This window comes from Pezoporus wallicus, unplaced genomic scaffold (genome assembly GCF_028554395.1).
Source record: "Pezoporus wallicus isolate ANWC-B61680 ecotype Strahan unplaced genomic scaffold, APGP_CSIRO_Pwel_v1 contig_8119, whole genome shotgun sequence".
NCBI lineage: Eukaryota > Metazoa > Chordata > Aves > Psittaciformes > Psittacidae > Pezoporus > Pezoporus wallicus.
Window position 1 is genome coordinate 354,963 of NW_026638720.1, and position 15,568 is coordinate 370,530.

The window sequence follows — 15,568 nt, forward strand, 5'->3', positions numbered from 1 at the left end:
AAGATTTCAGTATCGGTATCCTGACATACCCATCAAACCTTCTGTGTATTTGAGGATGTAAAAGAAACTAGGGAGAACAAATTGTTTTCAGTGTAGACAACTCTACACTGGGGGGGAGAGGTGGGAGTGAACACTTTGCTCAGTGTAGAACAAAGGATTTGGGGATGGGGGCACTGACTTGAAGCACATATACTTTCTTTATCAGAAACTTTCCTGTGACTACTACGGGAAAATAGATTTACTGTTGCTGGAATACTAGATTAGTACAGGAGTAAGGGGCAACTTAAGAATGGATGGACTAAGCAGATGTATACTTTCAGACATATGGTCTCATTGAATATTCTGAAGGAAGTCAAAAGAAAAAAAAACTTCCCAGCTGCTGCACCCAAAGGTCAGGAGTAATCTGGAAAGCATACTGCTTATGGACTGCAGTCAATAATAAACCACTTGTGTGATGAGAATTGTTTCCAACATGTGGCATCAACTCACTTATGTTGACAAGTAGTAGCAAACAAGATGTCATGCATGGAAGACTAGTCTGTCTTGACAGCAGAAAACTTGGAATAGTTCAGACTAACATGCTGTGTAATAAACACTGCTAAATAGTCATTTTACACATTCAAGGAGTGGAAGGCACACATGACAATATTCAAATAAATGCCATTTTCAGTTCCAATGACCAAAACATATTTCTAGGAAGTACTGAAAACATTTTTTAGATATTGTTTCAAGCCAGCAGTTCCGCTGGTTTGAAAAACAGTGAACACACCTTTACCCAGTGCAGGAATTTCACAGAGATCAACTTCCAACAACAGTATCCCTGTGGCCAAATGTACACACTGAGAAACACCTCTCAATGTTAATGGTCTCAACTGCTAAATCACACATTAGCATAAACACAGGAATTCAGAAAAAAACCACAGTGCCCCAGAAACCATGCAGACCATTAGACATTGACCAATAAACAAACCTACTATGGCATCCACTATGGTATAGAAGATTGAGTTATTTCCAGAGAATGTTAATACTTCCAAAGCATAGATTTTTACATAAAATTTAATCATAATGTTCAAAGAGATATCATAAAATGTATCCATAGATATCTTAGACACTTACTGATGTCTATGTAATGGCTTTATTAGAATAAAGTTCTATTTATTATTCATATATAAAGGATTAGCATCTCATGAGAGTAACAGGGAAGTGGTAAAAATGAACAGCGTAAATTGCAGATAGCTAATAAAAGCAAAAAAAATGTACAGAGATCCCACACAGAGATAACATAATGGGCTGCTGATGGGTTGATGCAGATTCACTTCAAAATACAATTACCCTGATTTAACAATGCAGGTTAACTTGATTTTCCTGCTGGCAGAACCAGAGACAGTAGAAATGGACAGCAGCAAGGTGGTGGTCCTCCCACAGCAGGAGAAATGAATAGAGCAGAGGCAATGAGAAGACACAGAAGGGCACAGGGGCAGCAGCAGGGACAGAGGATGAAGGGAAAGCGAAGAATGAGCATAAGAAGTGTTCTAGCAGTAAAGCTTTAACAAAATTAAAAGTCTGGGGAACAACCACTATTGATACAATCAGATCATGATACTGTCAGAGAAGATCATACTGATCACAAAGAATAAAATAAACATACCAGGTTTGAAACTCCATAATGGTCATTAAAACTTGCTACTAATCCTTTTTGAATGGTTTAAAAGAATTACCTTGACAGAAAACATAAGGCTTATATTAAGTAGATGGATTAAAACCACAGCAGGATTTTTTTTTTAAATTCTTCAGTCTTGTCTCTCTAGAGGTGCAAGTAACAAAAAGGTACCATGTACAGAATGGCAATATAGATAAGTAAATCATCCTTATATATTTACCAGTCCTCATCTTCTGGTATCTTGCTTAAGGGAGGGTTCAGGCAGTAAATATGATAAGCCATATTACATTCATCACACAGGAGTTGCATGTGAGCATCCTGTTTTCCACCACACAAATAACATGAACAAAAACGGCACTCCTTATCTGGATCAGCCCTACAGTGCTTGCATTCAGGGCCACTTTTTCCTGTCAAAAACAAAGAAAAAGTCAAATGCCATGTATCTTGGAAAAATGCATTATTGTACCTATAGAAAAATATTTCTGCACATGAACAGTGCCCTCTTGAAAATGCTTTCTTCTTACAATGAGGTATTTGACTATCTAGGCTAATGGGATTTCTTCTGCTGTATAAACAAGGAGTAAAGGAAATTACTGATCAGCAGCTTCTCTTATTTTCTCCCTTCCAGTTCCCAACATACCATCTGCATGTTCTCCCTATAGATGGAGCCTTGCAAATCTCCAGTTGGAGCCTTTTTAAATACAGCCACAAAGAAATTCCAGTTAGGTAACTGATAACAGTCAAATGATGACGAAGCTACAATTTGGAACAGCTCTCTTCCCCTTAAATTAAGCTTACAGTTGGATAGAAGAATTAGCAGTCTGAGACCACAGACAATCCAAAATCACCAATTGCTTCACAGCAGCCGTTCAATTTACACACAAAGAAACACCAAGTTTATGTTTCAGCTCAGTAGGAAATTTGGACCCATGAACCCCAACAATGAAGTAAAATCACTGGCATTGATTCCTCAATCAGGCAAAAATGTTTTTATACAAGAAAAAGACATTTGGTATCCTAAGCTGTATATGAAAGAGAAGAGGGAAGGAACACAGAATACTTGTAGTAAAACTAACACAGGAAAAATGTTTGAAATAAGTCAAATGTCCAGAGAATGACTGAAGACATAGAAAATAATTTTATCATGGCCCAAATAATGCCAAGATTAAAAGAAAAAAATAATTTGTATGTTCTGTGCAAAAGTCATCTAGAAATGCCACAGAAGTGAATTTGAGCTTAAACGAGTACAATAAAATAACTAAGAGTACTTCCAAATTTCCCTGAACCACAGGCTGTGGAAGATTAGAATTGAAATAGCTGGAACACCAGCCAATACCAAATTTTCTTCTAAATCCATGGGCAAACTGAGAAACATCTGAACTGTTTGATAATTTCTACTCAAAAGGGCAGTTGGCCTAGATGGATAGTGTGATATGGACAGACAAATTTATTCCTAGCATAATCTTTGCCAAAAATACTCAAAAGTCATTAGTACAAAAAAATAACTCTTACATTTTCTGGGACAAAACCCTTACTGACTATAGTCACAAGATGTAACAAGAAAGTTTATTAATAAGGAACCTGAAAGGCAGCCCCACTACAAAAATGACAATAAACAACCTCCTCAAACCCAAAAACCACTATAGCCCTTCAGAGGCTGCATGAGTATCGGGTTCTTCCATGGGTGCTAAGCAGACACAGTATCAGACAAAGGGAGAAGGGCACAAATTGTATCTAAGAGAACACTTTCCCATGAAACATTTCACTCTTAGGAAAACACAGATTTTTATTTCTTTCTTTTTATGCTAAAGGACTGCTGTCTTTCTGATACATTTTTATGCAAGAACAGAATTTGTCAAACCTCTAACATGGAGATCAACACCAGGTTTCTCTGACTAGCATAAAAGAACAATATTCAAGGACAAGCTTCCACCTTCTCTTAGCTTTATTTTTATTTTTCTTCACCATGAGTTACTAAGTTGCTTCATCTAGAAGCTGTAAAGCTTCACAGCTCTTTGCAAGTTAGTTTTAATTTGATTAGATAACATAAGCAATCAAAGTAAATATTTCTTTTAGCAGCTGATTCTTGAAAAGAGAGATGAGGTGTGTCACTGATGTATCCAGAGGAGTTCGAGATACCTTTTTTTCCTAGGTGTACCAAGAAGAAAAGGAACGACCGAGTGTTCGCAGAAATCCCAGCCCCTTCCTGCTGAGGAAAACCTCTTTCCCCGACTGGAGTGCTGCAGTCGATGGCTATAAACTGTTCAGAGGGACATGGCAGGAACAAGGGGCCAGTGATATGCCCTCTATAGACTGACTGCACAGAGCTGTTCTTGAAAAATAATGATGAACAGGTTGAAAGCTTGTCGATGAAAATTAGAGGCCAAGCCAAGAAATGAAACCTAATGGCTAGGGTTCGTTGTGGGCACCCAATGGAGGTGCGCCTGTTGATGAATCATTCTTACTTCAACTGCAGGGAGCACCACACTCGCAGGCTTTGATTCAGATGCAGGACTCCAGTCATCCTGGTATCTCCTGGGAAAGCAGCACAGCAAGCTATAAGCAGCCAGAAGCCCTGGTGCATTGAGGATAACTACTTAATACAGGTGGGACACGACCCAACCAGAAGAGGAGGATTACTGGGACCGTTGCTTACCAAACCAGATGAACCAATCGGAGAGGTCAAGACTGGAGGGAACCTGGGCTGGAGTGATCATGCCCTGGTGGAATTCACAATCTCAGGGATATGGGCCAGGTGAAGAGTAAGGCCAAGACCTTGAATTTTAGGAGAGCGAACTTCCAGTTGTTTAGGGAATTACAGGATGGGACCTCCAGAGAAATTGCCCTTAGGGATAAAGGAGCAGAACAGAGCTGGCAGCTCTTTAAGCACATTTTTCTTGGAGCACAAGAGCTCTCAATTCTCATGTGTAAGCAATCAGGCAATGAGTGCAAGACACCAGCACAACCGGCCAAATTAAAACATGAGGAAGATACACACAGGCAGTGGAACCAAGGACATGTGTCCTGGGAAGAATCAGGGGTGCTGCCTGGATGCGTAGGGATGGGACTGGGAAAGCTACGGCACAACTGGATCTGAGTTTAGCAATGAACAGAAAGAATAGTAAGAATGGCTCCTGCATGTACGTTGGTCAGAAAAAGAATACTGAAGAAAATCTACCACTCTTCCCACCCTCCTCTCTGCTACCATAAACAGAACAGGAGAACTAGTGACAGCTGACATGAAGAAGGCGGAGGTACTCCATAGTTTTTTTTGCCTCACTTTCACTGGTAATCACTCTTCACATCTCTCAAGTTCCTAAACTTCGAGGCAGGAACTGGGGAAATGAAGTTCCTCTTACTGTAACAGAAGATCAAACTGGAGACCATCTGGAGGAACCTGAACATACACAAGTCCATGGGACTCAATGAGATGCATCCCAGGGTGCTGAGGGAACTGCATGATGTAGTTGCCAATCCACTTTTCATTGTATCTGAAAAGTCATGGCAGTCAGGGAAAGTCCCCAGTAACTGAAGGAACATTGCACCCTTTTACAAAAGGGTAGAAAGAAGGACCTTAGGAATTATTGACTAATTAGTCTCACCTCAGTGCCCATTGAGATCATAGGACAGAGACTCCTGGAAGACCTGAAGCAGATGGAAGACAGGGGGGTGATTCAAAACAGCCAACATACCTTCACTAAGGGCAAATTGTGCCTGACTGACCCAATAAATAACAAGCAAAAAAAGAAAATGCATTATCTTTCTGTATTTTGTACAATGACAGGTTGTTAAGACCTATGCAATTTACTGGTTTTGGTTGCAAAACCAGTTTCTTAGGTCAAAGGTTAGTAATAATGGGGTTTTCTAAAAAGGAGAAAAGCAAAAAGGTCCACATGTTTCAGTTAAGCAATACCTGGAGTTTTCAACCTTCTTCAATAAACAAACTACAAACTGTCATTTCTATGATGTCACTTTAATTTTTCACATTTCTGCTTTAACTTTGTTATAAGTCAAACGCACTGATTATATCTATCTGCGCTACTGGTCCCATGAAGACAGGTCTGTTCATCCCTACCAACACTGTAGAGTTCAGTTACATGCATCATTTCATATTCTCTTCTTTTGCAGACGTTATCTTATGTTCATAGCACAGATTTTGATTCTGATGAAAGTAATAATACACATTGGCATCTAGTTCATATTTCCATTTTGCATATAAATAGCTGAAATGTATTTACAAGTATGCTGCCTCTTAGTTTTCCAATTTTCTAATGTAACTTTCTAATAGCTTTAACCTTACTCCTGGGTTTTTCATTCAGTAATTTGAAAATGGCAATTTTATTTTAACTGTAACTGCTAAATATCCATTGACATGTCAGACACATTTCTATCTAATTTACATGTACAAAACCTAACTGACACATAGCCATGCTCAAGGAACAACAATTTTTCTGTAGAGGCTGCCTACGTTGTTTATCTGATGAAGATTTCTTCCAAAGCAGGCATTCTACTTTTTGAAAAGGGCATAGATAGCAGCTTAACATAAACAAAAATAAAATAAAGGCATTTTCCAATTGTGCTTACAACAAACTCTTACAGTATTTAAGGCCAATTAATTCTTTGAATTTAATTTGTCATTATTATAACAAAAATCTGCAGGTCTTCACAGCATATAAGCTATGGTAGCCATGTGTGTTTACAGATATATGCATATATATTTTAAAATTTTAAGTACAAACTACAAATCCAGATGTAAGTACAGTTTAGAAGTAAAACGGTGTGCTGCTTATGACATACAGTTCAACTGATGTGCACTGTGCATAACTGAACAAAGGCAAGATGAAAAAATCAGAATCACATGAAGAGAACTGAAAAGAGCAGTGCAGTGAGAAAGCTGGCCTCAGGAAAAAAAAAGAACAGCTCAAAACAACAAATAAGGCTAAATGGCCACAAACATTAAGTTTTCAGTGTTACATCTTTAAAGATTATATTTCCGTATTATATTTATTTATGAAGGTTTGTAAACCATATCCTGAAATGAATAAAGATGGCACCAGGAACAGAATGGAACAAACATATACAGAGGTGCAAATTTCTACACAGATGACAATACGAGAGTAATTTAAGCAAAGAGGTTACAAACAAGGAAATAGCTGTAAGAGCTGTAAGTGAAATAAAGAAACTGACTTTGAAACAATAAAAGTGGTAATTAGCTTAGAAAGTACAGATAGGTGAGGCCACACCTTGAATACTGCATTCAGTTTTGGGCCCCTTACTGCAAGACACCGTGGTGCTGGAGTGTGTCCGAAGAAGGGCAACAAAGCTGCTGAAGGCTCTAGAGAATACAGTTCTTACAAGGAATGGCTGAGAAAACTGAGGTTGTTCAGTTTGGTGAAAAGGAGACTCAGGAGGGACCATATCACTCTTTACAGCTACCTGAAAGGAGGCTGTAGTGAGGTGGGGGTCAGTCTCTTCTCCCAGATAATATAATAAGCAATAGAACCAGAGGAAATGACCTCAAGTTGCACCAGTTGCACCAGATTATATATTAGGAAATATATCTTCACCAAAAGGGTTGTCAGGCATTGGAACAGACTGCCGAGGGAAGTGGCAGTCAACAGTCCCTGGAGTTTTTAAAAGACGTGTAGATGTGGTTGCTTACAGACGTTAGTGGTGGACTGAAAACCTTAAGTAAGGCAGTGTTAGGTTAACAGTTGGACTTGCTTATCTTAAAGGTCCTCTTCAACCTGAATGATTTTACGATTCCATGATAAATAAATACTCAGGTAAAATGATGCCACTGTAGACAATTTTATATGGTCAGCAATACATTAATCATTCATTTCCTTAACACATATGTAATTTAACAAATTAATTCACTGCACAGTAGCTGCAGGGAGGAACTAAATGAACTGTAATAATTTTATATGCCCTTGAAAAAGCTTCACAAACTATTAGACTTGCAAAATAAGTAGGTATTTAAATGCAAAGCAGATTTTATGATTTTTCATACAATTTTTGTAAATAAAAACATGATTTTAAGATATTTCAAAACCCCTTTAACACAATAAAGCAAAAATAAACAGAATGGACGGTTATTTTCTTTTGAGTAATCTGAGTAAAGTAAATCAAAATTATGAAAAATGAATTGTGAGAAGTTAATTTACAGAAATCCACATTTTTACTTTCAAGACTACCACAGCAAATGGCATTTGCTCCTCTGACAAACATTGATTTTTCAGATGATGGCAAATAAACCAGTAAGCAGAAGAATTCTTGTACACTGAGAGCTATATAGAAACATTTTTAAAAACTGCCTTGGAGTAAGTAGTCTAATATATAATACTATCTAATACCTATTAGTAGAACTGTGTTACTGTTACAAACACTTACCACTTTTAACTTTCATATATTTTTCAACCTAGGATAAAATGTTATTTTTAGATAAGCTGCCACTAACTTATTCTTATGGTTGTGAGGAGGATGGAGAGGTAGGACATATTTTTTTAGAATGACACGGTGGGCCAAATAATAAGGCAGATGTTAATTACCCATTTTTTCATAGTACAAGCAGCTCTGGCATTAAGTTCCTTATTTTTTTCATTAATTCTGACATAGTGACAGGGTTAAAGTGCATCATTACAGATTGGTCCTATCTTTGGATTTATTAATTTATTAGAAGTGCAATTGATGTTTCAATTGCAACAGCAGTTTTGGTGACGTGGACAGCTGTCTAGGAACTTAACTGAGACTACAGATTCATTCTGCAGCAGACATTTAGAACGTTATCTGCTGTTCTCCTTTTTCCCTGCTTATGACTGATAGCACTAAGATGTTAACAGTTTCTGAATATGCCAAGTGATAGAGCCACTTCATAGTAAATATACTTTTAGAACAGAAATCTAAAAAAGGATTCTATGTTATTTTCCTGAACACACATACTAATTATTATTACCTCTACAGGCTGACGCTTTAGTTTTTTAAAAGAAACATAATTCAATTTGTACTTATATTCAAATAATTTTAAAAAGCATACTTTTGAAATCTCCATCCCCAAATGTCAATGGATAGGCTCCTGGTTTTTCAATCTTGTACATTTCCTCTATAAAAAGGATTTTACAATCATTTATTGTGTCTTCTGGGCCTCTGTAAAACAAAAAAGAATAAAAAGTACATTCAACTTAGTTCCTCAGACCTAGATTCTGTACTTTATGAATCCTAAGCAATGAGATAAAGCTAACTAGCATCTTTTTCTCATCGCTGATACTTTATTTCAACTCATACGTAAAATTCAGTCTTGTAACTTCAAAGAAACCAAATGACATACTTAAAACCTGCATAAAGACTACTCCATTACCCCTGGCCTATCTGGCAGCTGAGTATGTCCCTACTGATAGCCATTCATAAATCTGTAATTCTACTTCTAAAATCCCAAAATGTTTTTTTGGCTTAAAGCAGCAGACCAGACAAAAACACACCCTCTTGAGTACAGCATAACAAACATTATTATAAACATGGAGTGTCAGAAATGAACCAGGAAAATGATTTATAAAACACAATAATAGATGCTACTTGGAATCCACAGAGTAAGAAATGCAATACAAAGCTTCAGAAGCTCTGCTCTTACTTCTAAATGTTTTGGAAACCTAGGAACCAGTCCTACAATGACATGTGCAATACTGAATTAATCTATTGTGAGTAGTCCTCTTAATGTCATGTTTCAGTGCAAAAGCTGTTCACCACATCTCAGTGACGAGTAACCAATTCCCCATGTCTCCACAACACTAATGCCGAAAGACTACTATAGAAGGATTAGGAAATACTAAATAAGAAGTAAATCTTTTCACCTTCTCCTCTTTGTACTTACTAAAATTCTAATTCAAATGTAAAAATACCTAGGGAGAAAATGCTGTAAAAGCACAAGCAATTTTGAAACACTCCTTTTTTCTTCCCTTCTCAGGGTATTCTGCCTTCAACTGCCTGTTCTCCCACCATTTTTAATTTACTACCTAATCTACAACTAAACAGGAATTTTCAATATAACCTACATTGTAAGTATTAATTACTGAACACAGTCTTGCTGATTTCATTGAATCACATGTGTCACTAATGATTTCAGAATTGAGCAGTTTGATACAAGAGAAAGGAATTTGCTAGCTGGAGAGCTTTCTTTCTCACAGGGTGAGACTCAGCCATTAAAAAATGAAAAAATGAAAATGATTTGGGGTTGTTGAACTTCTTTCCTCTTCAAAATTTAATCTAATTCTTTTGGACTGCTGCAGTCTCTTTTGGTTCTAGAAAAACACTTCAAAATCTGAAACTATACAAGCAACTAAATCAATGCACACCACAAATATCACAGCTTGTATTATTAAGATTATGAAGTTTAACATTGTACCAAGACTCTAATGCATGTAGTTAACATGTTCAGTGAGCACCCTGCTACACAAGAAATAAAATATGTACTTTTCTTCTTTCCTATACAGACATCAGGTGTGCTGGACATAATATAGAAGCGCACAGCATAATTCCAAATTAGGAAGGAGTGCAGATTTTACAGGTTTTTGAAGGCTTTATTATGAATAAAACCTCAAACTATTGGATTGGTTACTGTTCAGTATTTGAAGGAGGATGTGCAAGATTCTGCTAAGCAAAGCTGAAGTGTACTTCACCATTACAAGTGTTTCTTCAGAAGAAGGGACATAATGAAAATGAGTAACTGTAGAGATAATTACAAAATATTGCCACACTGGAGACTATTTTCCTGGTGAAAACCAATGGCAAGTTAAAATGATAAGTTTCTTTCAAATATTTAGAGTGTAGAAAGGCCTGAGAATATGTCTGAATCAGGTGAACAAGTTTTCTAAGCCCTATTTGTATGGTATCTAGAAACATTCACAGAGGTGACTCGAAAATTCTTTTGAAAAAAGTGAGCCAGGTAGCATACCCTTATAAAAAGGTTTAGGTTGCAAAAATAAATCAAACTGTAGACAGGGAGGAAAACAAGATATAAGGGCCATATCAAATACAGATAAAATACAGATAACCACAATAACAGAAACCTCCTGAAACACCAGTCTTCAGTCTGGGATCCATTGTTCCCCATTCTACCACTTTGCTTGCTGCCACCACTTCCCTTTTGCTGACTCCAGTTCTTGGACTCTGCCACATGCTTAGTATAACTAAGGCCGGAAAAAAATAAGCCAAGGAAAAACCCACAGGCAACAGACCATTTTTTGGAGGCACTGAGAACTGCAGTGTTTAGGTCTCCATGGAAATGGTGGAGAGAACTCGACAGTGTCCTGATTCACTGTAACTGTCTTTTAATATACCAACAGCTGCTTACTCTGGCATCTGTTTTTATTTTGCCCCTTTTTCTTCCCTGCAGTTTTTGGAAGGAAAACTTTCCTCATTGTTGGTCATATTCACAAACAATAAAAGTCAGGCAACTTCAAAGATTTAGGATATTTCAACAGAACATACAAATGCTACACAATGCAAAAACATCCATTATATAGAGAATGCTTTGCTTTCTTGACCATGAAAAATCATGTATTCAAGATAAGCTTCATTTGTACCCTAGGGGTCATTACCTTAAAGCAGTTCTGGCCACTGTGGGTAGCACCCCTCAGATTTACTTAGGTTTCCACACAGTGCAGCGAACACAGGAAGTTTGATTTTCTGCACCTCCACATGGTCCAGCCACTCACCCTAGCACACTGGATGCCAGCTTCTGTTACCACAAAATATGCCTCTGACAGCCTAAGGTTATGGAGATACTTTCAGGTTTTAAAGGGCTACAGCACTTAAATTCCTCTGGCTGTTAGCAAATCTGAAGCCCTATTTAAGCCACAATTTCCAGGTTTGATTTATAGTTAACTATTTAACTAGAAAACTGTCTCTGAAACAGATAGAAGAGCACTCCCAAGAACGACTATCCTAAAAGGACTGTGGGTACCACTACACCTTTGCAGGAAAGGTGAGTGGAAACGTCTCTCTTCTGCATTAGCATGCAAAGACACTCTGAATGGCTACAAAATACAGCCATTCATTCACTGTCATAAAAACATTATATATTCAAATACAAAAGAATAAATTGTAAACATAACCTCTGGCAGGAAAACCGAATGAACAAATACAGACTGAGCTAGCATCAAGATTTTCCTTCTTATTTCTGCACCTTGGAGCATCTTTCCTTAGCTGCCCTATACTTTGTAGTCATAGATTATTTAAAGTTAAGAACAAAATAAATCTCCTGACACTCTTTAATGTTATAAATCTACTTATATTAGGACCTTCCTTAGCAATATCACTGCCTACTTGCCTATCCAGCTCGATTTCTCTAGGACTTACTTCTAACATAATTCAACATAGTGGATCCATTTTAAAATAAATAAAATAAAATAAAATATAGCATTATGCCTTCTTCCACCTAAGTAACATGAAATTTTATATTCAGATAAAAATTCATATATTACTTCACATAACTCTATGCTTATAAAGCAAAAGATAAAAATAAAAAAGTATACCTTAAACTTCAAGCAGATCTGTATGGGAAAGTCAAAAGAATCATAGAAGTTGAATATGTTGCATATTAGAAAGCATACAACTACATGCGCATTTACAGACAATGTGAAGCATAATTTATTAAGTAAGCTAAAATCTTGTCAAGAAACAACAGTGATAGGCTCAATATGGCAGCTACAAACATGATTTTATGTTATGGGATACAGAGATATTTGCAAATTCCAGTACATTTCAGACAATTTTCAGCATATTTTTCCCGAATTTTTGCATCTTGCAAATTTTCAGCATCTGTGTAGTCTAAGTACACTACCCTTATTATGAACAGAACTGCATCTAGGAAAAACAACATTTCCTCCCCTCTCGCTATATTACCTTATCATTTAGAGCTCTTTTACTGTAATTTACCCCTCTTTTACTTCATTTAGAAAGTACGTTAAAACAAAAAAAAACCAACATACACACAAAAAAAAAACTAAAACACACACCCCCTTTTCATCACAAGCTAGTCTCTACATACAATCTTTAGACAACAAGTAAGGTGGCAAAACATCATAAAGCTGTACTCACAAATCTACAGACACGTGTTGGTGCTATCCATTATCTCTGGAAAACAAGCCAAAACTGAGCTCAGTGGAATATCTATGAGAAACAAATTCCACCAATGCCAATTTAAATTACTAAAATTACTTTTAACTTTTTGGTTATCCTATTGTTTTCTTGAAAGATACTATGCAAAATTTTGTAAGTTGGTTCAAAGATGTCAGTATTCCAAAAGCCACCCCCGCAAAAAGTTCTTTTGCAAAAGCATGGATTTTTACCAACTTTATTATTAAAATAACCCTGTATATTATCTCAGCCTCAAAGTGCTGATGTGCAACATACTTTCTTAATATAACTACTTGCATAAAACAACTCCTCTAATTAATAGTACATGGAACTGATAGAATAGATGGAATTCATCATTTCTGTATTACATATTAGGCCATGGTAGACATTCCTTTTTTCAGGGGGTGTCTCCTGTATTTTTCCCTTTGTGATAAAGGAAACTCAGAAAGCAACTTTCAGACCAAGTTTTTCTTAAAAAATATCCGGTATTTGAACAAGAGAAAACTTTTCATTTTCTGCTAAATGTTACATAAGTAACAAGCAAATACCAACAAATAACTTTACAATGCTCTTACTTTCTAAGAAATGCACAGCTGCACATCCAGAACTAAGAGAAAGATCAACTACCATTGTGACAAATGACGGCTAGTAATAAATGGTTAAACCTTACCTATGCTAAAAATTTCTGTTCAGCTAGTTGCTTTTAAAAGATTTTTCTGCCACATTATACATACGATAGCTTTAATAATGATCAGGCTAAACATCATCTTTTTTTAAAAAAAATGGCTATCTAATAAAACTGTGGGTTTATCATTCTGTCAAATATGCACAAGTACCACCACCCTTCTTCATTTCTTCACCTTACCATACCAAAACTGAGATTGAAAAAAAAAAAAATAAAATCTGGAGTTATACATTGTGGTTAGTAAATGAGACTGCATTGTATTTCATGTAAGTACACTAAATAAAGAAATGAAATCCCAAACCACAGCCAGACCCTTCAATACGTAGCAGAATTCCTAATACAAGACTTCCTTTTAGATAGGTTAGCCATAGCCAGACAGAAGCCTGCAAAACTGAAGTCTCTTATAGCTGTACTTCCCTCACCATACACACACACACTTTTTATAACCTTCAGGCTGAAAAACACTCTAGACATACATAATCACAGTTGACTAAAAGTATGACAAGTACGCATTATCCTGGGTATTTCAAAGGTCAACATTCAGGAAAATAAAAATTCCTAGATGACAATTACCACACTGTGAAAACTCTGAGTTCTTACAGTCTGAGAGATTCGGTTACAATTGCCAGATCTTTGTCTGGAATTTTCTGGTTTTCTCAATTTACCATATTGAAATTAGAAGAAAAATACTTCAACACACACCAGGAATCAAAATAAAATGCTGAATAAAAATAGGGGAAAATTTAGTATCCAAAAAGTACACACAAAGGTTATACAAACAAAAGCAATTAAAAGTGTCTAATGACAATTTATCTTTTGGCCACCTAAGAGCAAAACCTTACTTGCGTTAAGTCATGTCTACCACACAGAATAGTCAGTTTGTGAGCTTCTATGGCTACTGTTAAAGGGTGCTGTCCAGGTAAGCAGAGAAATAGCCACAATCAGAATTAAGCCTAAGAGAATATAATGTTCACTACACTCTCCAGATGTATGAATTCAGTTAACAAACAATATAAAAATCAAAACAGCACCAAATTCACTACCACTTTCAGTATCTATCTTTTCACATGCACTACTATGTTTACATCACATTTATGATTGATCAGCTTCTATTCTGCTTTTGCAAAGCTTTCAGCCAGCAACTCTATTTGCTCACACATCACAAAGCAAGAGCTGGACAACTTCTTCAGAAATATTCAATCTTTCAGTATTACCATTCAAAACGCTTGTTAGAACTTTAACGATCATTCCCTCAGAAGGGGTTGCAACAGTTGCGCAATAGCATTCAATTGCACCTTTGCACTTTCACATTTAACAGCTGCGTGAAATTGCATCCTGAATCAATAGACACTCTTTAAAGTCAGGACTATTTAAGAGCACTTTTCTTTGCCTCAGAAGCAAGAGAAACTATATTCCTGAACTGAGTTAATGAACAACTGCTTATTAACTTTACAAAATATTAAATTACAAATGTTAAAATCATTAGGCTAGAGAATATGTGGTATTGTAACAAATAATATCTACAGAAATCTATTCTCAAAAAACAGCACTATGTTGTGACGTTCATGTCAATATATTAACTCTAAGTCACCATCAACCTAAAGAATGTTTTGAAATTACAGCAAATACATGTAACAGCATGCGTATTTCAAAGACGTTAAATGGAAAATACCTCAATCTGATATCTAATATTGCAATGTGACTATTACTACCAGTTTGTTTACATTTAAATGTTAATTATAACTTGGGCTAAATTGTAGTTTTAACAACCTGCAAATGCACATTGTCTACACAGAATGAAACAAAGACTAAAATATACCCATAAAACAATTACAATCCTCACCAAACATGACTGGAGATTTGAATTTAAACAGACTTGTTTTAAAGGTAACTTTCAAGATTTCTTCAGACTATTCTACACATAATTGGTTTATGCTGAATACACAAATGCAGTTACAAAACGGGACTGCACTACCTACGCTTTTAATTCAACTTTATTTTTTTACACAAGCCACTATAATGTCAAAGACACTTTTCAACTCTGAAAAGATTTTATTACACTATGTATAGTGCCAAGATTTAAAAAAAAT

General features: G+C 36.2%; 1 protein-coding gene across 1 annotated transcript in view; it reads right to left on the reverse strand.

The window, feature by feature from the left end:
* Window positions 1–15,568, reverse strand: part of UHRF2 (ubiquitin like with PHD and ring finger domains 2) — a 77,727-nt gene that overhangs the window by 32,033 nt on the left and 30,126 nt on the right. Inside the window, exons 5-6 of the mRNA XM_057412120.1 lie at window positions 8,697–8,806; window positions 1,881–2,067 (exon numbers count right to left, since the gene is read on the reverse strand). Of these exons, the coding sequence (XP_057268103.1) occupies window positions 1,881–2,067; window positions 8,697–8,806 (297 nt within the window). The remainder of the gene's footprint in view (window positions 1–1,880; window positions 2,068–8,696; window positions 8,807–15,568) is intronic.